The sequence below is a fragment of the Pecten maximus genome, chromosome 6 (genome assembly GCF_902652985.1).
Source record: "Pecten maximus chromosome 6, xPecMax1.1, whole genome shotgun sequence".
NCBI lineage: Eukaryota > Metazoa > Mollusca > Bivalvia > Pectinida > Pectinidae > Pecten > Pecten maximus.
Genome location: NC_047020.1, coordinates 16,829,521 through 16,853,537, shown reverse-complemented (window position 1 = coordinate 16,853,537; position 24,017 = coordinate 16,829,521). Strand labels below are relative to the sequence as shown.

Genomic DNA, 24,017 nt, shown 5'->3' with positions numbered 1-24,017 from the left:
AAGTTTCATACCAAGTCTGAATCTATTAGATGTTTGCTTTGTATTAATCAATGAATTGTCCCTTTGAAGCTTCTATATGATCCTGATGGTGTTGCTTGAACGATAAGTAAGACTATAAAAGTAAAGTTCATCATCAAAATGCTTTCAATATAATTCCATCAATGAAACAGTGTGTCACTTATAACACAGAGAAGTTATTGAAACCACGTCAATAAAGCTCAGTTTCACAGTTCCAAACATTTCTGCTGTTTATCTTTCCATGTTCTCAGCACATAGACATTCTGTCATCGGGGGATGTCATTTTCACTTTGGTTTATCATAACTTGGTAATGGGATTGATTTCAGGGTAACTGTTAAAAGTCTCTAAGCACTTTCATTGCCTATGACTGGAAACAAGAAATATGGATTTTCTGATAAGGTGTTCTCATTTTTACTACATTTATTTGTTGAAGGTTTTACTAATTTTATTTGTGTTCCATATGAAATGTGTTGTAAAAAATGGTCTCCATACCGATATGTTGTTTTTGTTTAATGGGCCCTGCTCATGAAAGTCAACAATATTTTCACGTTTTTGCCATTCTAACATTTATATTTTGACATGAATGTTTCAAGCCTTAGACATGTTGCTAAAACATCAGTTCATATGACAACTATCATTGACGTATATCTTCTATCAACAGATGTTTTCAGTCAATTTCTATCTCTGATTTTACCAGATTGTTGTTAAAATGTCAATTCTACTTGGTTTATTGGGAAAAAATTCACTCTGAATTCGAGTAGCTTTGCCTAACTTAATTTTATGTTAACTTCATCAATGGTCAGTTAGGACAATCATTTGCATTCCATTCATGAAGAAACAGAAAAAAACTTGATATTAAAACAGAATGGTATGATTGTTAGCATGGAAGGCATTGATAAATTTTATTGTTGTAATTTCTACATCAATTTGTGTTTGACTGGCCGACCCCAGAAAATGTTTCCAAGTTGTGTTTATACCTTTCACTGAGTCCGTTCCTAGAGGTATCAATCTGGACGCTGTTTTCTTCTATGAGGAATCTCATTTTCTCATAAAAGGAGGCAGTGGAGCTGGGAGGTTGTTTGCGGAGAAGGATGTCTAGAGGATCTGGCGCCATCTGACAGTAATTACTGTCCTCGCACGCAGAATCTAGACAACAGTCTGGATCCAAACAGTCAGACAGCCCATCTACAATGGACAAAATTGATAAATTACAGTTGGCAGAAAAGGTGGAATATGAACCACAAGGGTGGCAAACTGATCTTGAATGCATGATATACTAATGTGTTCATGATCCTGAGAATCATGAGATCTGTCGCGACTTGTTGTTATGACATATTAACATATCGGTTACATGTCAATGCTATAGGAGTTTGAGTGAGTTTTAACCCCTTAATGTATTACCTTGACAGTATGATGTACATTGTTGTGACCTTCATCATTTCATATGACCTTGACCTACCTCTATCGTTGTCATCACCGTCTTGACACACCATTTCCATGGTGACTGCACAGTCCTCTCCTTTCCACCCATGGTGACAGCTACACATCCAACCACGAGAGAAATGGCGGCAGTCTCCATGGTTACTGCAGGAGTTGGGACAGCCGTCTGCAGACAAAAACAGGTTTGCATGTGTTTCTAAGGAGACAACCAAGCTTAATTCAATAACCAAAATGGAGGAATGGGGAATTGTGCAATTGGAAGCTGACAAAAGCACACACAGATGGGTGCAGGGAATGTATATATATCAAGCTATCAAGGACAAAATCGTGGTACAATATAAATAGATTTGCACAAGTTTTGAAAATTTTGTTCAATCACAGAACTTTATTGGTTAAAAGTAAAAACAAACATTCATCAGTTCTTGAATTTTTGTTTGTAATATCTTTACATATTAGAACAACAGGGGGAAACCACGTGAACTTGTGCAAGTCTTCAATGAAACATCTGTTGTTGGGACATTCAAGTGCATATACAGCTACTGTTTAGGGGATGTCTCTGTTCAGATAGTACTGAGACATTTTATTTAAAACAACCCCTGCACAAAATTTAACAAGTTTGCTACCAATAGAGATAGCATCAGGGAAATTGATCATTTGCATCATTTTCCCACATATATATAATCACACACGCTGATCGAAAACGGCAACAGTTGTCAGCAATTGAATAGTCTCTTTAGATGATCTCTAGCAGATCGGTTTGTTAAGAAAGCCCCAGAGCCAATATATTGCAATTAAAAGCACTAAAATCAGAAGCCTTCACAACAGTAAACAATTCTTGGCAGAATATCATTTTGATATGTGTTACGATACTTCACTTCTGATAATTAACAATGACACATAATTTGAAGTGTGATTATCTTTAAATGTGACATTTATCTATTTTCATTACAAGGCAATTGTCCTACTCTAGTAGAAAGTACGGCTGACTCCGGAAAGGCATGGAGACAGCATGCTTATTAACAGTACAATCTTTTATAGTGCTCAACACACAACTTCATCCTTCTAACTGAATCTCATCATTTTTACTATACTAAGAAATTTGGGAATGCAAAATTAATCATCTTAAGAATCACACCTGATTGTCGATTGAACTCACTTATTTAGCAATCTTTTATCATATATCAGACGATGATCATCTCATTCTATCATAATTTAAACAACATTTCAAAGGGAAGAGAAGCTTATATTTCATAGGTATAATTGGCTGACGAGTATAATTTGGGAAATAATTCAACACATATGGCTACTGTGCCAAAGTAACTGGTCAAACAAACACTGTTTGAATTAAAACATTTTGAGAAAGAATATTTGATAATAGAAACAATTGCTGAATTAAAAAGCCTTATTCTAACCAATCATAAAAAACAGACCTTAGCTGTCCTTTAATGACCTAGGTAATAGACTTGTCAACACGAACTAATCAAGAGCCATGCTGATAAAGAAGTTTGTCCAATACATAAGTGCAGCAGTACCTAATGTGCAGTGATCTCCGTTCCATCCTTTCCGACAGATGCAAGTTCCATTGTCACAGATACCGCGTAGTCCGTCGCATCGTGCATCACAACTAAGCTGGTCGCAGAGGGCTCCTCCCCAACCCTCGTCGCACAAACATTTCTGGTTCATACAGTGTCCGTGGTAACACTCCAGGCGACATATTTCTGATGATTTTAAAAGTTTCTCGTCAACAATTTTGAACGGAAATGAAACTTCAGTATTTTTAGTTAGCAGCTGCATATTTTTTATTTTAACTACCAAACAATAGGCTATTAACATAGTTTCTGTCCAAAATTTACAATATCAAAACACAATTATCAGATGCATGATGGGAGTTAAGAACACTCTAGGCTGACTGAAATTATCACCTTTGCATTTATTACATCAAAACCAATTTTTTTTTCAATATACAAAACAACCATTGTCTTATCTTTTTAAACGTTTGCATGACAACCATATACAAAACAACCATTGTCTTATCTTTTTAAACGTTTGCATGACAACCAGTCTATAATCATTTTCTACAACCTACACAATGTAACCTTGATGATTATCACATATTAACCAGAATAGATATATTCTTTGAGATCGTTCCGTCAGACTTCAATAGATCACACTTTATATCTACAGCATTATATAACATTCTAATAACATTTGTTTATATCATTTACGCATTAAAATTGTTTATAAATTATAAGCAAAGGTTCTTTCAATAATTTAAGACAAAATAGATTGTAGCACATTCTTCTTTATATATTGCATTAAATGATTTGTAAGAAAAAAATTTCCAATAAATATACTACATGAAAATAGCGACGTACTCAAACATACAGAACAACATGACCAATACATGATAAACAAACTTTGAAATTTTAAGGAATGTTTGTAATTAATGCAAAAATAGGTAAATAGCATTAGCACTAAATCAAGCAATTTTAATAAAAAAATTGAAATCTAAATATGAGTAAAATGTTTAAAAAGTTCTAAAACTACATATCATAAATGTTTAAATAAAATCATTTAACTGTTCTAAATGTACCATTTGAAGACAAATAAATTGCTTTTTTTAAACATCGAAAAAAAAAAAAGTCAAACAAAATTTTAACAAATTAGTTATTTTTCATTTTCAAAATATAACTACATATTCAAAAAAAATATTCAAAGTCAAAATGATAATCAGAATTCTTTTAAGATATAAATATAACAAAACTCAATTTTTTATTATTTTTTTAAATATATAAAATTTTCTAACATATTTAAAAAAAAAATTCAAAAATTATAAATTTTAAATATAGATACAAGATTCTAAACATGACTACTTCTGAACATTTCTAGAACACGATATCTCTCTCTACAAAAGCATGCCTACATGCAGTAGTTAAGATTTATACCTGATATACTTATGTGTATACCATCGTCGATTAGGCCTGTAAAATGGCATAAATAAGATTTAGTTCAAACAACAGGCAGACATGTTAAAGTGGGAATGAAAACAAGAAACGCCAAGACTAGCAGTGGTAACAGCACCTGCACGCCGAGACCTGGAAATACTAAACCTTTGCACCTTTCAATTTAAAGGAAAAAAGTTGACGATAAGGAATCAATTTCTCCGTAAGACAATACAACGTCACATGGACAAAAACTGTACATGTCATATATACTACATTGTATATGCAAAACATCACCACACTCAAAGCTTTCTAATCAGCGTTTTGTATTTGACAGACCTACATGTCAGTATCTGTATTGGTAAGAACTGTGTAACTAATCTGCCTGTACCAATCTCTCCACTCATGCAATGGGAGATTGGCAATTGGAAAGAAAAAAGAAACCTCGAACTTAACTTCAGAAGTTCTAGACAGAAGAAGAGGTGTAATGTTCGACTGAGGAATCAATACCTGAGTTCATGTTTACCCAATACAAAATAAAAAGTGAAATCTGACAATATGTTATGAAAGCATCTCACAAAACACAAGACACTGTTAGAGAGTACATCTACAGCAGGTCCTGAGATAGAGGAAGGAGGAAAGAGAGGGGAGTATAGCAACAGTAACCAGGGACATTATTGTTCAGTAGGTAAGGGTAGCAACAGTAACCAGGGACATTATTGTTCAGTAGGTAAGGGTAGCAACAGTAACAAGGGACATTATTGTCCAGTAGGTAAGGGTAGCAACAGTAACCAGGGACATTATTGTTCAGTAGGTAAGGGTAGCAACAGTAACCAGGGACATTATTGTTCAGTATAGAGAGGATAGCAACAGTAACCAGGGACATTATTGTTCAGTATAGAGAGGATAGCAACAGTAACCAAAGACATTATTGTTCAGTATAGAGAGGATAGCAACAGTAACCAGGGACATTATTGTTCAGTAGGTAAGGATAGCAACAGTAATCAGGGACACTATTGTCCAGTATAGAAAGGATAGCAACAGTAACCAGGGACATTATTGTTCAGTATAGAGAGGATAGCAACAGTAACAAGGGACATTATTGTCCAGTAGGTAAGGATAGCAACAGTAACCAGGGACATTATTGTCCAGTAGGTAAGGATAGCAACAGTAACCAGGGACATTATTGTCCAGTAGGTAAGGGTAGCAACAGTAACCAGGGACATTATTGTCCAGTAGGTAAGGGTAGCAACAGTAACCAGGGACATTATTGTCCAGAAGGTAAGGGTAGCAACAGTAACCAGGGACATTATTGTTCAGTAGGTAATTGTAGCAACAGTAACCAGGGACACTATTGTCCAGTATAGAAAGGATAGCAACAGTAACCAGGGACACTATTGTCCAGTAGGTAAGGGTAGCAACAGTCACTGGGGACATTATTATCCAATATAAGAAAGGATAGCAACAGTAACCAGGGATATTATTGTCCAGTTTAAGAAAGGGTAGCAAAAGTGACCAGGGTCAATTTTCCCCAGAGCCTGATAAAAGGGTTCCAATAGTATCAGGTCTTGTTTTGGGACTGCAGGCCTAGGAACAGAGAATTGTATCCATCTAAGACCAAGAAAACAAACCAATCTCTTACAGAAAAAATAACCGAAGCAAGCTAGATCTGAATTGTTTCAATGAACAGACAAGCTTATTTTCCCACTGTGGATAGGTAAATCAATTCTATCAAAACTGCATGCAGGCAAATTCCTGACAATAACTCTTTACTGCTCTAAACTATGAATTGATTTTTACATCAATTTATATCGAACCATCATGCAAAGTTAGAAAACAATTACAAACTGGTATAAATCATTTCTGGCCTTATCCATTTATTAGCTGTTGTCACGAACTCATTATTACTGGCATTGGTTTTTTTAATTTTCATTTATTACTCGATATATCCTTTTTAGATTTATGACTATAAATATCACTATTTGTCATATTTTGTATCACGATTTCTGGTTAGCTTATTTACTTTTATATATTTTTTATTATTATTATTATTTATTTTTACATTTAGGAAATCTCTACTTTAATCCTTTTAAGCAATTGCTACCATTACAGCACCTGAGAACAGACCAGGGCCCTTATGCAAAATCATGGTACTATATTACAAAAGCGAAAAAAAAAACCCCAAAAAACCTACCCATCATTCATGTTAGCATTTATTGTCTTATTTAGTAGTGAATAAGATAAAATTGAGAAAAAAATATCAGTATTTTGTATTCATAACAAATATGTTTATCAGAGGGTTTCTAAGTTGCTTTCTGACTGGATAGCGATTCTCTCAATCTAAACTACAGACTTGTATTGTTCTCGCTTGGCTTTGAACAAAAATTACATTACAGCTATCAAATTTGATACACTTGGTATCTTTTTCATAACAATGACCATAAAAAATAGGAGAATGTACAAATTCAACACAGCAAATAACATTTGTCCTGAACTCCCAACAGTACGTTTTATTAACACACAAGAAAAGGTGAGATTCAAATTTCCACCAGAGAAACATTTCCATTTCATTTGTCAATATTCAAATTCATGCAAGTGTTCTAAGATTATTAAGTGAAGCATGCCTGGGATGTGTAAGATGCACACTTTTATAGGCAGATTTCTACAGGACATAGAAAACCACCAAAAATGCAACACGCTCAAACTGCAAAATGCCAAAGTACCTAGTGATTGTCACAAGCATTACATGCTAATTCATGCCAGCAAACTCCCAAAAATTCAACAAATGAAATTGGAAAACTAAATCAGCTCTCTGAGATATATTTTGCAGCATCAGTTAAGCTCTCTGAAACGTTTGTGTAGTTTGTGTTGTTTACTTGATACAGCACTTTATATAGCGAGCGATTTGAATTTAGCTTTAAGGTTATTGTTTGGGTTTGATGGTATTGTTTGGATTGAGGAGAGCGTGGATATTGTTTCACTCGCTTTGATCACACCATTAGCATGAACATACAAGCAGTGCTTGGCATGTATAGACCTGTTTTTAATGATATGTTTCTCTATATGAAGCTCATCTGTTTGCTGTCAAACACACACTTTGGCTGTGTATAACCAATTTACAAGTTTCTGTTCATTAGGAGATGAATGTTTCATAAATATAAATAAAGATACATTAATGATCGTTAACGAAAACTGAAATGCAAAAATAAAATAATGAGAACACAAATATGATAACAGATTATGATGGAAATGTTGGCAACATATATCAATCACGAGAAAGGAGAGTAACTGAAAAATATGTCAACAAAAAAATATGTGAAGATGATTCTTAATTGCTGCGAATGGAGCGTTTGTTAAAATTTGATATCATACATAATGATTTTCAATAATATTGAATATGAGTTGTACCATATGTGTTAGTCGCTTTAGTGTGTTAGATGACATGCGTTTTTCTGAGGTTAGTCTACTCACTAATGATAAACTTCTCATATTCCAGGGAGCATTTAGTATTTGTAACTAAAAGGGAGGGTTGATTATTGTAAACTCAACAAAATAGAATTATTATAGAAATATTTTTTTTTTCTTTTCAAAACTCAAAATGCAATAATTGTTTCTAAATTCCAAATTACTGTACCTGTCTCACAATCCGGCCCTGCGAAGAACCTTTCACAAAGGCATGTGTCAGACTCAAGGTCGTATGTGCCGTGACCTGAACAGTCACGAGCACACACTTGGCTGATGTTTAGTTTATCGGGAAGGCTACAGTCTGAACCCTTAAACCCTTTGTGGCAAACACAGTTCCCAAGATGGCAGACCCCGTAACCAGAGCAGTTAGGGACTAGACAGTCGACTGTGTAAGAAGTAAGAGTTTTGGCGTAAAAAAGGAAAAAAGGTGCAAAATCAAGAGTATCAACACTATATATTTATAATCCACACTTAATGTTTCTTAATTCTAAGCTAGAGTTCATCAGAAACTGAACAAGATCTGTTGTGACAAGACTTTATGGAAACTCAATGATACCAACATAATGTTGTCAAAGAAATATTTTGGGTCGAACAGCAAGTTCAAATATTTTCCCATTCTGAATTAAGAAGATTTTATGGTATCTAGACAAAAACGATAAGTTAGTTTGTCTACATTGAGTGTGGATTCAGAAAATATTAAATAAATGAAATTAGTACAAGCACATGAAAGAATTATAACATTAACTACACATTAGAATAAATGAAGCTTGAGAAGCTTTAAAAGCAGCGCTATATTTACACGATATGTATATACAGGAAAGAAAAAGAATGAAACACAAATCAGAACTACAATATCTACATGAGTCAAAGAAATAGGTACAGACAAGATAATCACATAATACGACAAAACAACTCATAAAATATGGACAATCACATGGACACCACAGACAATCACAGATGATGTAGTTTCAGAATGAACGAATAATGACCATTGATCCATGGAGTGACAACAACAAATAATTGGAAAATGTCACATTTAAAACATTTACGTGATTTGACAATAAAAACATTCGGAGGGTAAGGCACATTTTGAAGATGTGCGATTTTTACGATAAATCATTCAAATGATCACAGGTTTTAGATGTGGTGCATTGTGGGTATATATACTTGGTTTACAGACATGAACCACCACACCATCAAAACATCGCACACGAGTCTGCAGTGAATGGACTGGTGTCAAAATCAGAGTGACCTTCAGGGGTCAGGGAAAGGTTAAAAAATCAAACTGATTCATATATATACATAATACGTAAATGATGGAGTCTAATTGCTTCAGGTGTTTTTTTTCAAAAACAACTTTTTTCAGACCATTCAGAACTGTTGAAAGATTTATAACTTAAACTAAATTCTCCTAATTTTATGAAATTTGGGGGAAGTTCCTGGTCTGAAAGTCAGTAAAGTTTTGAAATGACAATCACAACAGGAATGCAGTATGTTATTCTAAAGCAATTACACTAGTGAAAGAAACTATAAATAAATATCTGTGATATGACTAGTCGTTATCTTCATTTGTTAATTCAAGGCTTTTTAGAGAAGGAACCAGATCCAGGCAAAACTCTCTATCTGAAAGACGAGACCTGGTTCATGACAGGGCGTTACGCTATAATTTGGAAAAAAACAACATAGTGGACTATATTTTGTGGCGGATGTGGCTGGCATTTCGTTGTGAAATATTACCTATGTCTGACCCTATGTAGTAGTCTGCAACAAGTCACATTGAAGCATTGTCAATCAATCAAAAATATCACTAGGGTTTTCATCAGCATGAAGACAGGAAGTAACGGATATTACAACACAATACACCGCCGTTTTCTTCTATATATGGTGTCGGACTCTATGTAGTCATGGCGAGCAGACATTGACACGTTCTACGTTATCTGCATTTATCATGGCATTTTATCACCAATGTAAAAGAAAAGTCGTCACAAACAGGATATTAAAATGATGATATGATACCATTACACCAGTGAATGTAACAAAGAGAGTGTACAAATTGTATAACACAAGACCAACTTAATGGTCTCCAAGGAGATACACATCAAAACATGGTTACAGTTTAGATAGACAATCTGGCATTACAGATAGGTATTCATGTATTACTGACCAATTCAATAAGCTCTGTGGATATATTCTACGACAAATATATACTATACATGTTTATAGAAAAGTAATCGTAGGAGTCTAGAGTTATTATTGTACAGCACACAAAACACCATTTGGTACAAACATTTGACTTACCTAGACCGCAGTGAGGCCCCTTATATCCAGGCAAACACACACAATGTCCACTAACACATTTTCCATTTCCGTTGCAATTTGGGACTTCACATTCGTGGATGGGGATTTCACATTCTGGCCCCTTCCATCCCTCGTGACAGCGACATGTTCCGCGGATGTACAAGCCGTTTCCATTACATAAGACAGGACATTTGGCTGAAAATTTCAACATATAAACAACTCTGATTAGATAATTTTGAAATCTCTATTTAATTAAGAAAAATCCTGATTCGAATAGTCCCAGTAAGGACTCTTGCTCCTAAAAGGTGACCTTGACATGAATGATGACCTTGACATTAATGATGACGATAGAGGAAACTTTATAACTACAGAATAAATTTGGAATACACATGTGGGACTAAACTATACAGAAGGTAGAATACTCCCTACTATCAAAGCTGTATTATACGTTTTTCTATCTTCAGTAACACAGGAAGATCAATTAAAGGTCTGATGTGGCATTCATTAATCAATCACTATAAATACGCTCCTCCACATTTTTTTGATATTTAATACATATGTATAATTCTAAAATGTTTTGTAATTTTATAAACACATTTAATCAACACATGACTCACATATTGAACACACAGGTAAAGTAAAGACAAAATGTACAATGATGTGTTACAATGTAATAATGAAACAAGATAATAACAACAATATTCGTAAACTAAAAGCCTCATTTTCTTAACACTATACAACAGCATTGTACATAGAGTTGATTGGAGAAAAGAACCGCCTTTAAGTATGACAGCCTTTACAAACAGGCCCAAAACACTCATTTATTTCTGAATTAACCCTGTAATCATGTGGTTAAGGCCGTATGCTGGTAGCAAAGACAATAATTTCTTGTCTCTAGCCCCTCCATCAGTACGAAAAATCAGGCTTTCAACTTGGATCAAACTATGATCATTCATTGATGTCAGTGAACTGCGTTGGAATTAAAGTTTACGAGCAGGGCGATGAACAGGAAGTTCCGGAATTGTCCGTCGGAATTGTCCGTCGGTAGACGTTTTATGAACCTCAGACAACAGGAACTACCTTCTCTGCTGTCTCATCAACAAAAAAACACATGTTTCTTTTGTGGAAATGAGACATTTTTTCTAGCACAGCAAAAATCTTGCTGAAACACATGGAACATGCTTCACTTTGTAATTAATAGTAATGAACAGCTCATTTTACAAGAAATTTTCTTTGTTTTAAAGAGGTTTTGTCCTGCTCACTCCCTTCCTATCCAGGAATGTCTTATTCTGTCAGAGAAATATCTCCCAGAGGGGGGACACAGGCGTAGAACTCTATTTGAGTAATGGTTATAGAATCAAGATGGACACTCAAATCCAACAGTGATAGGCAAATAGAGAGTCAGTCAACTGCTTATGTTGTAATTCAACGAATCTGTCGATCAAACTTATATTTTTCTCAATCAACAAATTATAAAAGATAAAAAAAAACAAGAGATCCCAGAGGGATCTTGGCGCCCACCATTGAATGATCTTCATAGGTTCCATGTCAGATTGATCTTTTCTCTACTTTTCCCTTCATTTCACTAATCTGTGCAAATTTAGACATCCCTCCAGTACTTTTCAAACAAGGGAATCCTAGCTATATAAGAAATTTGAGATTTAACGATAATGGCTGTTTGTTTGCCAGGTTGTTTTCCGGACAGACTGGTCCAAAAATGCAATGCAAGTGACCAAGGGGAACCTACTTATGAAATTTGAGAAAGATCCATTCAGTACTTTCTCAGAAATAGCGATAATAAACTTCAATTGTCAAAATCCAAGATGGCTGCCTGTCGGCCATGTTGTTTTCAGATTGGTTTCAAAACGCAATATGCATAACTAGGCACCAAGGGAAACTTACATATGAAATTTCAGAAAGATCCCTTCAGTACTTTCTCAGAAATAGCGATAATAAACTTCAATTGTCAAAATCCAAGATGGCTGCCTGTCGGCCATGTTGTTTTCAGATTGGTTTCAAAACGCAACATGCATAACTAGGCACCAAGGGAAACTTACATATGAAATTTCAGAAAGATCCATTCAGTACTTTCTCAGAAATAGTGATAACAAACTTCAATTGTCAAAATCCAAGATGGCTGCCTGTCGGCCATGTTGTTTTCAGATTGGTCTCAAAACGCAATATGCATAACTAGGCACCAAGGGAAACCTACATATGAAATTTCAGAAAGATCCCTTCAGTACTTTCTCAGAAATAGTGATAACAAACTTCAATTGTCAAAATCCAAGATGGCTGCCTGTCGGCCATGTTGTTTTCAGATTGGTCTCAAATCGCAATATGCATAACTAGGCACCAAGGGAAACTTACATATGAAATTTGAGAAAGATCCATTCAGTACTTTCTCAGAAATAGTGATAACAAACTTCAATTGTCAAAATCCAAGATGGCTGCCTGTCGGCCATGTTGTTTTCAGATTGGTCTCAAATCGCAATATGCATAACCACCCACCAAGGGGAACCTACATATCAAATTTCAGAAAGATCCCTTCAGTACATTCTCAGAAATAGCGATAACAAACTTCAATTGTCAAAATCCAAGATGGCTGCCTGTCGGCCATGTTGTTATCCGATTGGTCTCAAAACGCAATATGCATAACTAGGCACCAAGGGGAACCTTCATATGAAATTTGAGAAAGATCCATTCAGTACTTTCTCAGAAATAGCGATAACAAACTTCAATTGTCAAAATCCAAGATGGCTGCCTGTCGGCCATTTTGTTTGCCGATTGGTCTCAAAATGCAATATGCATAACTAGGCACCAAGGGGAACCTACATATGAAATTTGAGAAAGATCCCTTCAGTACTTTCTCAAAAATAGCGATAACAAACTTCAATTGTCAAAATCCAAGATGGCTGCCTGTCGGCCATGTTGTTATCCGATTGGTCTAAAAACGCAATATGCATAACTAGGAACCAAGGGGAACCTACATATGAAATTTGAGAAAGATCCTTTCAGTACTTTCTGAGAAATAGCGATAACAAACTTCAATTGTCAAAATCCAAGATGGCTGCCTGTCGGCCATTTTGTTTTCCGATTGGTCTCAAAATGCAATATGCATAACTAGGCACCAAGGGAAACCTACATATGAAATTTGAGAAAGATCCTTTCAGTACTTTCTGAGAAATAGCGATAACAAGAATTGTTTACGGACGGAGGGACGGACGGACGGAGGGACGGACGGACGGACGGACGGACGGACGACGGACCACGGACGCAGGGCGATTTGAATAGCCCACCATCTGATGATGGTGGGCTAAAAAAGTGAAATTCTTATCAAACAAAGCAAAAATTAGGATTAAAATTATGAAACTTTAAAAAAAAATCAAGAAATTTAGAATAAATATTTTTTAAGTTTTCAATAAAGCTAACAATTCATTTAACAACAGTACACAAATGATGAAAACCCAACGTGACTATAATTAAGTTTTCCTGATTAACATATGATTCCTTCCACCTGTGAGTCAAAAGATTGTCTTTGGGATAAAGGAATTACTTCGGAGATCCATGAGATAAGCATGTTCACTAGGGAAATCAATTTTTCAGTCAGATTGACAAGATTGAAAAATTTAACAAAAATTTACATTAGGAGCTATATATGGTTTTAAACAAAGAGGAAAAGCATTGAAATATTCCTACAGATTTTGGCAATGCCTGATTCCAACATCCGTAACACTTACCATTCCTTAATCATAACATATCATTTGATCATTTTTAGATTTTATGATTATATAGATATATACTTTTATTTTTCAATTTAATTATATTTCCTGAATTATTTCTTTCAGATTTTTTTTTTTTTTATATAGATAGAAAAAACTAAATGACTTTAATCTAACTAGGACATGGATGCCACATCCTAAATTGTAGGGATTCCATCTGGAGTTTGTCAAATTACCAATCAACTGTGGGACTGAAGGTGATTGAAGTTCGGCATCATGACACCTAATGTGCACCGTCAAATTAAAAAAAAGATACCATGTTAGGGGCCATAAGATCACCAGCAGGAAAAACAGCATTGCCTTTGTTCTTTCTGCACATCCTGAATGATTTTATTTTTTTGGCTGTTGACAAGACCTTAATTGGAGCTTGTGTTGCACTCAGCTAGACTTTACAAAGCTGTTAACGCCATCGATTGAAACTCAAGTCCCTCTTGGTATTTTCCCCACAAGGCCGGTTCGTGACCTAGTGACGGGGGCCGTACAAAGTCTCACAGACACAAAGCCATGTTCATGATACAATCATTAGTCTGCTAAGTTGTTGAAATCTATTGAATTTTAAAATCATACTATTGGTGCTGACACCTGTATGAACACTATCAATTTATATTTAAATTATTAAGTTGAAATTTTATTAATACTTTGGTCAACATCCTGATGAAATTTTGAAATTTCCATTTAGCTTTATAAAGATCACATGTGATACTGTTGACAATACCATAAAGCTTATCTGGTTAACAGGTATCTGTGTTGGAATATAATGACTCTACATCTTGAGGTAAGGTAAACCTTGGTAAACCCTTGGATTTGAAAGTAGACCTGTCCTATATTACCACATAAAGAACCATATATCACTGAAATATGTTGTGTATACAAACACAAGGCAAATTGCTGATAGAGAAGGTTTCTTTAGATATCCCTTGAAATGGATAAATTACAAAAAGAATTTAACTAATTATGTCAATAATGCAACACTAAAGTTTGATTCAAATATTTTCTGAGTGTCACTTGCAATTAAGTGCTAAACTACTACAATAAACAGACATCATCGATCCTTGAGTAAAAAAAAAAATTATTTGTATTTAAAAAAAAAATTTGTTTAGAAATATTTAAATACTAAAAATATCAGAAAAATATGTTGTAAAATTATAGTCACAATCTCTGACAAAAATAACTAGCAGCATAATAAATAATTGTTTTCATTTCTAGTTCTGCATTTTTTTTTTTTTTTTGTCACTCACTCATTTTCAGATTTTTTCTTATAGCAAACATTTCTGGATCTGCCTTGTAATGTCCAACAGTGTTTTCTTTTATAATTGAAACAATTTCTGAATTAATCCATTATAAGTGGGAAAGTGATGCCGTACCACTCAGTACCCGCAGTATCAATCATGTACCAATGAATGACACAAAGAAATGTGACATCTTTGAGGAAATCCTTTCCATGTTTGATTTAGATGGTGGGATAACATTTTTGTCTATAGAAATCAGTCATTTGAAGGAGCTATCATTTAAAATACATGTGAGGGTAAAAACTAGTATGGTTTGGATGAGTCAATAATAGTAGTGGATGAATCAGCGTTACGACAGGAAGTGAACGGCTACTCTCCGACACAAAAGTACAGAGAGTGAGACAACCATATTTCAATATGTTAATCGTAGTGAACCCTTTCATAAAGTGGACAATATTTTGATATTATGAAAACATGAGCTTTTTACTGAAATAATCTCCAACCTAATATAATAATGTGGTGTAGAATGAAGAGCAAATGAATAGGCAATTCTGGTCAGATCGCAAGCGCTGATGCAAGTCTGATGGTGACATGTCTTTGGCCTGCACTTGCTCTGTTGATTGGTGATAAATGACACCATCGTGATATTATTAATCAAGAAATATGAACCAAATTCTCTCTGTGAATCAATAATGATAAAGTAACCTGCATTTCTGAATCAAAGTTGGCACCATCAGCATATGTGCTGTTTTTGACGATTTCCTATGTCTGCTTTCAGAGCCTAATCAGATTTGTCCAGCACACTGTTCAGTAATGACTTAATGTAACATTTGGTAATGGCCAATCCTGCCTTGTCAACCTCAAAATAAATTGCCTGTTCCTACAATATGTCTTAATTCAATGACCAAGGCCAGTCGTTGATGTGGACAGATTAGAAGTTCTCAGTGAGATTTGTTGGATTAGGAAAAAGGATATGGTATTCCAATTACAGACAAAATCTTCACTTTAAAGCTTAAAGCAGTTTATGACCATCAGTTTACCAAATATAAACTTCTCTTTGTGTAGGATTGCTGGACATCTTCAGACTTTTTGGGTCCCAATCTCCAAACTCATATCTTCTGTCCCCTAAACTCATGTCTTCTGTCCCCCAAATTTGTATCTTCTCTACCCCTAAACCCATATCTTCTCTGTCCCCAAAACAATATCTCTGTCCTCCTAACCCATATCTTCTCTGTCCCCAAAACAATATCTCTGTCCCCAAAACAATATCTCTGTCCCCCTAACCCATATCTTCTCTGTCTTCAAAACCATATCTCTGTCTTCAAAACCATATCTCTGTCCCTAAAACCATATCTCTGTCCCTTTTGGACTAAGGCATGACAAAAAATGAGCAATCTATATATGTAGACTTACTAATTAGACATTTTGACTTTTTTTCTAGCATTTTGTTTGTACTTCCCTTGTTACAAACCATATTTTATCTGAATCTGTATAATTAGTAAGAACACTTACTTTGTGAGCAGTCCCATCCAGCATATCCAGGGAAACAGCGACATTGACCTTTAAAACATTCCCCATGTCCATGGCAGTCATTCGGGCAATCAGTGCCCAGTGTATCTGATTGGTCAAAATATATGATGAAAATAAACATTTTGTTTATTGTAAAATACTTTCAATTACAGATATTGTATTGATACCTATGACCATATATATTCTGTAGTAAGTCCAGGGTATCAACACATAATCTTAGACTCAAAATTGGGGGGAGGGGTGGGTAGGTGGGGGTGGGGGGTGCTTATTGCTGGTCATTCTTGAATCATATGTCACTATATATATTTTCCAATGTCAGATCTACATAACCATTTGTTCTAGTGTCTAAACATTGCTTTATGTTATAATGTACAAACAACAATATTTTTCATGTTATTTTTCTACTGTTTATGTACATGACATATTTAGTACAAAACAAATTATGTGATATATAATCTACTATTATCCTCAACAAAACTGGCACAAATAAAATGTCTCCTTGTTACCCAATCCACGTCAGACGTAGACACCATTACAGATAAATGGTTTCTACAATGACTTAATTCGATATAACAGATGAGGGAACTGAAAGTTTTCTCTATTGACATTTGACCCAACGTGTCTAGCCTCACCGTAGACGTCCGTTTTGAAGGAGATGTATTCCGGCTCATTGCGGTCATTGAACACTGCCACATACCAATTGCCTTCCTCCATGTAGTGAATTAATGCTGTATCTTTCCCGTTGTAGCTTCGTTTGTCCTGTAAAAATATCACAACCTGTGTAATGTTCCCTGTCTCCATTATCAACACTTCAAATTATACATTTGCAAGAACTGTTTCAAAAAACAAAAAAATCTTAACAATGGAAATGTTCACTGTTGAGATCCACTAGAAATGTCTAAAAATAAACAATTCATTAAAAACTGGTCACACTTACTTGATTTTAAATTCTAAATCATGACTCAATCACTGAAATGTCAATTCGAATATTTTTGCATAGTTTAGAATTTATTTCTATTGTGAAAATTTTAGATTTTGCTTGAAACCAGTGTGTACTTTGACTTAATCTTGTTAAGATTGTATTTAAAGTTTATTTCAAAATAATGTATCATAATCTAATTTGAATCCAATGTGAAATGGAGCTTCAGCTAAAATCTTTAATTTGATTGAAGGTGTAGCAATGTCTATGTGATGAGTAAGGCACATAACCTCGAGCCAGTCTGCTAGACTCCAACCCATCTGTAGCAATACATTTTCTAAAATTTGATGGAGTTTTAATACGCTTAAAAGTACTGGTTATCTAAAAAAAATTGTGAGAAGTGAGCAAATTCCTCTGAAATTCTATAAGTTACCACAGTTTTAAGTCACAGCCAATGTAAAACGTATATTGAGCAGACAATTCCCTACATGTAAGTAGACAGACAAAGTCAAGAGTAGGAAAGGAGACTAATATACAAACTTTATTTTTTCTAAAGATCAAGAAACAGTAAATTGGCTTTTTATTGCCATTCTTTTAAAGTGATTACATTTTAGATAACTACAAACGAACGAAACCTACATAATTACAGGATTAGATATGTAATTATATTTAACTAACTCCCACAGACAGACAAGTGTACTGGTAGGCTTTCTACATACAACACATAATTCTCCCACAGTTCTGGAGTACCTAGAGACCACAAGTACTTCATCACAGTCAAAATAATAGAATGTCAGAAAGATACATCCCAGTAAAAGATGGAACAAGGGAGTAAGTGTAAGGGGTGAGGGTGGAGGGGTGAGGGGGGTGAGGGGTGAGGGGTGAGGGGTAAGGGATGAGGGTTGCTGGTGGAGGGGTGATGGGTTAGGGATGAAGGTTAAGGGGTTATGGTGGAGGGGTGATGGTGGAAGGTGGAGGGGTGAGGGGTGAGGGGTGAGGGGTTAGGGGTGAGGGGTTAGGGATGAGGGTAATGGTGGAGGGGTGATGGGTTAGGGATGAGGGTTGATAGTGGAGGGGTGATGGGTAAGGGATGCAGGTTAAGGGGTTATGGTGGAGGGGTGAGAGGTGAGGAGTGATGGGTTAGGGATGAGAGATGATGTCGGAGGGGTGATGGGTAAGGGATGCAGGTTAAGGGGTTATGGTGGAGGGGTGAGAGGTGAGGAGTGAGGGGTGATGATGGAAGGTGGAGGGGTAAGAGATGAAGGATGAGGGATAAGTGTTGAGGGTAAAGGGAATGAGGGATGAATGATGAGAGGTGAGGATGGGGGAGTGACGGATGGAGGGTGGATGGTGGAGAGGTGAGAGATGAAGGGTAAGGGGGTGGAGGGAGTGAGGGTTGAGAGTTGATGGGTAAGGGGATGGAGGGAGTGAGGGTTGAGAGTTGATGGGTAAGGGGATGGAGGGAGTGGAGGGGGATTACGAGATATAGAGAAGGGGTGACTAGTTAACTTGTACCAACTATCAGACTATACATCAGGAATTAATCAGCCTGAGGAGAGCTCAAGTTGATAAAGAAGTGGATCTCTTATCAAATGTCAGATTCATACAAACATAAACCAACATTTTGAGTCTGCATGGTATTTTTTTGGAAGAAGTATATCATTTCTACAGAGAAACATCTTGGATTGGGAGTTTGATATTAAGTCAGCCTCTTCGGTCAATCCTGTATCTCTTTTATATATAAAGTCAGACCTCAATGCCTAGAGTCCATGATAATAGCCCTCTGATACAGTCTAGAGTCCATGATAATAGCCCTCTGATACAGTCTAGAGTCCATGATGATAGTCCTCTGATACAGTCTAGAGTCCATGATAATAGCCCTCTGATACAGTCTAGAGTCCATGATAATAGCCCTCTGATACAGTCTAGAGTCCATGATGATAGCCCTCTGATACAGTCTAGAGTCCATGATGATAGCCCTCTGATACAGTCTAGAGTCCATGATGATAGTCCTCTGATACAGTCTAGAGTCCATGATGATAGCCCTCTGATACAGTCTAGAGTCCATGATAATAGCCCTCTGATACAGTGACCTTTAGAGCTACAGTGCATTCCACTTAATCGGGTAACGCTTAATCGAGTATTTCGTTTAATTGGGTAAAATTTCAAAAACCAAAACCATTTTCTCTTAAATCATGTTAAAAAAAATCGTTTAATTGGGTTGGAAAAGTCGTATTTTTCGGTTATTCGAATAGAACAATCGGGACAAAAAATTGAAATGCTCCGATTTTCACGAAAGTCATCGCGTATTTCTTTAAGTTTTAGACTTTTATCAACAAATAGTGTAAATTTGATGGTTAAAATGTCAAAAACGGTTTAAATATTACCTTAAACGGTAATGTTATGTCGGGGTTTGGTTTTGTCATGTTCAGAACTGTGTTGTTGTTGATTCTGCCTCGTGTGGTTTTTCCCCAACAGGAAGTCGACTAAGAATTGTGGGTAAAATTAAATGTTATTTTTAGAGTCAGCAGCAGGCAAAACGTAATGGGGTTTTAAAAGCATAATTAAGCGACTAGACAATTAAACTTTTACGTCTGGGATGAATAGATTTTGACCTGGGTCTGACATTGCTAAAGATCGATTGATATCACCGCTTACTGTATGTGGCGAATCCAAAGTGAGGGGTTCGCCACGGGGAAATGTGACGACACCGGTACACAGTTGAGTTAAAAATCGGTAGCGAGCAGTAAAAGGACAGACGCCCGACGTTAGCTCATAATTCCTATTCAGGTAAGGATTAGAACTGGTTAATAAAAAACATTACATTGGATTTCGTGTTGTTTTATCAGTGACTCCCAGTGTCAAGTTCGTATAAATTTATACCACAGGAAACGACCTAAATAAACTTGGTTTCTCCGATCTCTGTGCTTTGGTGGTAATTGGAAATAAAATGGAATATTTTAAACTTCAAAGCGAACATAAGAATGTCTCTATGATAAACATAAATGATTTTAGCTGTAATTGTCGGCGAGTCCTTAGATCGTATGTCAAATTAGGAACACATGGATGAAATAGGGATGTATGACCCCCTGATTTGAGGTGCTACGATTGTACTGTGCCGCGAATAAGAAAATCATGAAGGTTTTGTTATTTTAATACACACATTTTTATACAATTAGTAATAGTAATCTGACAATTTGACATCAGTAAAAGCACAAACAAAAACACCGTTTATTAACAATAATAACGAAAATATTTTCATCCAAAATCGACCCAAGTCTGACAACCATTACGGACCAAATCCAAGATGGCGACGTGCATTTCGGCTTATCGGGTAAGTCGGTTAATCGGGTAAAAAGCCCCTGCAAATAGGCAACCCGATTAAGCGGAATGCACTGTATACACAAATGGAACATAACTGGTACAACCAAACCTATAAAACTATGCCAACCAATCCGTCAACAAAAAGCTACCTTATGTCCACTCAACGATGGCCACTCAACGAAACAACATTTCTGTAAATGGTGATCTAAAGAGAGCAATATGTCTTTTTATAGACTATTCACAAGGTAGCAGGAAATGTTGAAATACAATTAAAGCCTGTTACAAGGTCAAGGCTGCAAAGGGTTAATGACACTCAAGATACAAAAACCCAGCAAGGTAAGAAGTCTGAAGTTAATTATCACATAAAAACAAGACTAGAAATGGTCTCCAGATGACAGTAAGACTTACTGTTATCAGATTTCAATGTTCCTCTGAATGTTAACTGTTTCTGAAATGGCATATCACATACCTGTAGTAAGATACCAACAGCACTTTGGCCTTTTTTGGTAAAGTACCATTTTATCTTACTGGCAGATATATCACTTTAGTACTTATTGCACTATCAACTCTGATCTTTGTTGACACACAAACAGCATTGTACTATCACCTTTGACCTTTGCTGACACATAAACAGCATTGTACTATCACCTTTGACCTTTGCTGACACATAAACAGCATTGTACTATCACCTTTGACCTTTGCTGACACATAAATATCACTGCATTATAACCTGCAGAATTCACTATGAACTTTTGGCGATACAAATTTTTGTTAGACAGATTAACTGCATCTTTAAGACAGGATAAACTTTGACGCCAGTCCACTTTGATTTTTGTTATTAGTATACACTTTGATTTTTGTTATTAGATTACATTTTGATATTGTTAATAGAATAAATACATTTCAACACTTGATTTTGTTTAGAGAATTTGAATTTGCAGGTAGAGTATATTTTTTGTTCTGAGAATTTGAATTTGCAAGTAGGGCATATTTTTTCATAACAGGATATATCATTCTTCTTTGGTTGGATGAGTTACGATTTGATTTTGGGGACAGAATTTGCCACTATGACTTCAGTTACACCTTTTTTAGGTAAGAAATACTTAATATCTCATCATATTGACAGTGTTTATTCATAACAAATAAATTACCAGTACCTGACTGGAAAAAGTAAAGGATGGGAACATTATATAGATTAAATTATTCTTACTTTTAAACTATAAATATGCACTCTGAAAGATCTAATACTGCTACAAGTGTACATCAGGCTACAATAATGTGGACGGTTTTTAAGCTTTTAAACTAGGGGAATATTTACATTCATACATAAACCACTCAGAGATGTAAACAGCCATAAATACGAGATGTCTAATTAACGTGATTAAGTAGTTCTAACATTTGAAGCTGCCAATGTTCAGATAGGTTCCTCTGTGGAGATATAAACCTCTAAACATCATTAATCCGAGTAATTTGTATATATTTAATCAAATCATCTTCAAACTAAGTAACATAAATCAATAGACAATTTAATAATATCTCCAGAAACGAAAAACAATCATGGATATGCGTCATATTCCTATCATACAAGATACACAACAAATTTGTATTACGTTGACTTTTCACTCTTTGACTTTTTTCAGTTCTCCAACAAGGAACATGTGATTATATTTAGCAGGCCACAAACTAACAATTTCATTCTGTTCTCAGCTGTGGTGTAGAATGATTTAGGGTAAAAATAATTGATTTATAATATAAGGATTCTCAATATTAAATTTCTAACGAAACTCTTCATCCTATCAGAACAGGTAATTGTGTATCAGGAAAAGTGGTTAACGTTTGATGAAGAATCTTAATAGAAACCCATCACTTGCCTTAGATACAGCTCTTTTGTTTCTGGAAGATGGCGTGATTTTACTTCCGTCAAAGACCTCAAAGAAATCAAACTGTGCTATAGTTGGTGGGGTATGTCTTCTAGCATAAAAGCCAAGCATTGCACTTCCAGGTATTGAGAAATTAAACTTGATAAATTTTGGTTCTTTCTGCATAAACTTCATTGTCCAGAATGACTGTGGTTGTATCTTTGTCTGTCTTACGTCTCCAACTTGGAATAATAAAGGATTTTGGAAATTTGGATTTACTTTTGTACCTGTAAGGACAAAATAAAATCATAGTTTAACATACTGATAAAATGTTTATAGGCGACTTCAAAAGACCGACCCAGGTATAGAGCCCACAACATTTCTATAGTCGTGGTTCGGTAGGTTCCCGATACCCCTTGTCTGGATACTCCAGTATGTAGGCTGATTTAGGAAGAGCAACAAACTAAGCAAAAATATAGCCAATCACATCAGTTCTGGACAAAACTGGTCAACAGTAATAAAAGAAAATCAACTTATCCCAAGTTTGTTGAGACGGACTTTTCTGCTTAGTTGAGACTTCAAAATGGGAACAACATAAGTTTACAATGTGACCACAGCCATCAGATAATAAGGCTTTGTCTGGTAATAAGTTCATACCTGGTAATAAGTCCATACCTGGTAATAAGCCCATACCTGGTAATAAGGCCATACCTGGTAATAAGCTCATCCCTGGTAATAAGCCCATACCTGGTAATAAGGCCATACCTGGTAATAAACCCATACCTGGTAATAAGTCCATACCTGGTAATAAGCCCATACCTGGTAATAAGCCCATACCTGGTAATAAGTGTTGAAATAGTGTCTACACTAAAATCCTGTCTCACCTGTCCGACTAGAATTCAAGGCACTATGACCGTTGTCTGTAGCTACCATCTCTTTTTCTTCAAATAACAACATGGCTGCAAAGAAAAAGATGAAAGCTGGACAATGATTGAATTCAGGAAAACATTTACTGCAATATTATAAATATGAAATTAAATCCAGTGTACAACAACAACGGAATCGCCTGCTAGAAATTAATTAGGACACAATATGTCAACTTTTGATAAAAATGAAAAAGGACCAATTATTACCAACCTTATAATCCCAAATTATAAACGGGCAACAATGGCAGAAATGGCGGTGTTATACCGACATCCTATAAAGTATGTAC

At 35.5% G+C, this 24,017-nt stretch overlaps 1 protein-coding gene across 1 annotated transcript in view; it reads right to left on the bottom strand.

The window, feature by feature from the left end:
* The window catches only part of LOC117329105 (teneurin-m-like), a 191,503-nt gene that overhangs the window by 30,203 nt on the left and 137,283 nt on the right, over positions 1-24,017 (bottom strand). Inside the window, 9 exon segments of the mRNA XM_033886835.1 lie at positions 997-1,204; positions 1,479-1,625; positions 2,992-3,177; positions 8,036-8,251; positions 10,165-10,359; positions 16,685-16,789; positions 17,335-17,461; positions 22,817-23,091; positions 23,689-23,763. Of these exon segments, the coding sequence (XP_033742726.1) occupies positions 997-1,204; positions 1,479-1,625; positions 2,992-3,177; positions 8,036-8,251; positions 10,165-10,359; positions 16,685-16,789; positions 17,335-17,461; positions 22,817-23,091; positions 23,689-23,763 (1,534 nt within the window).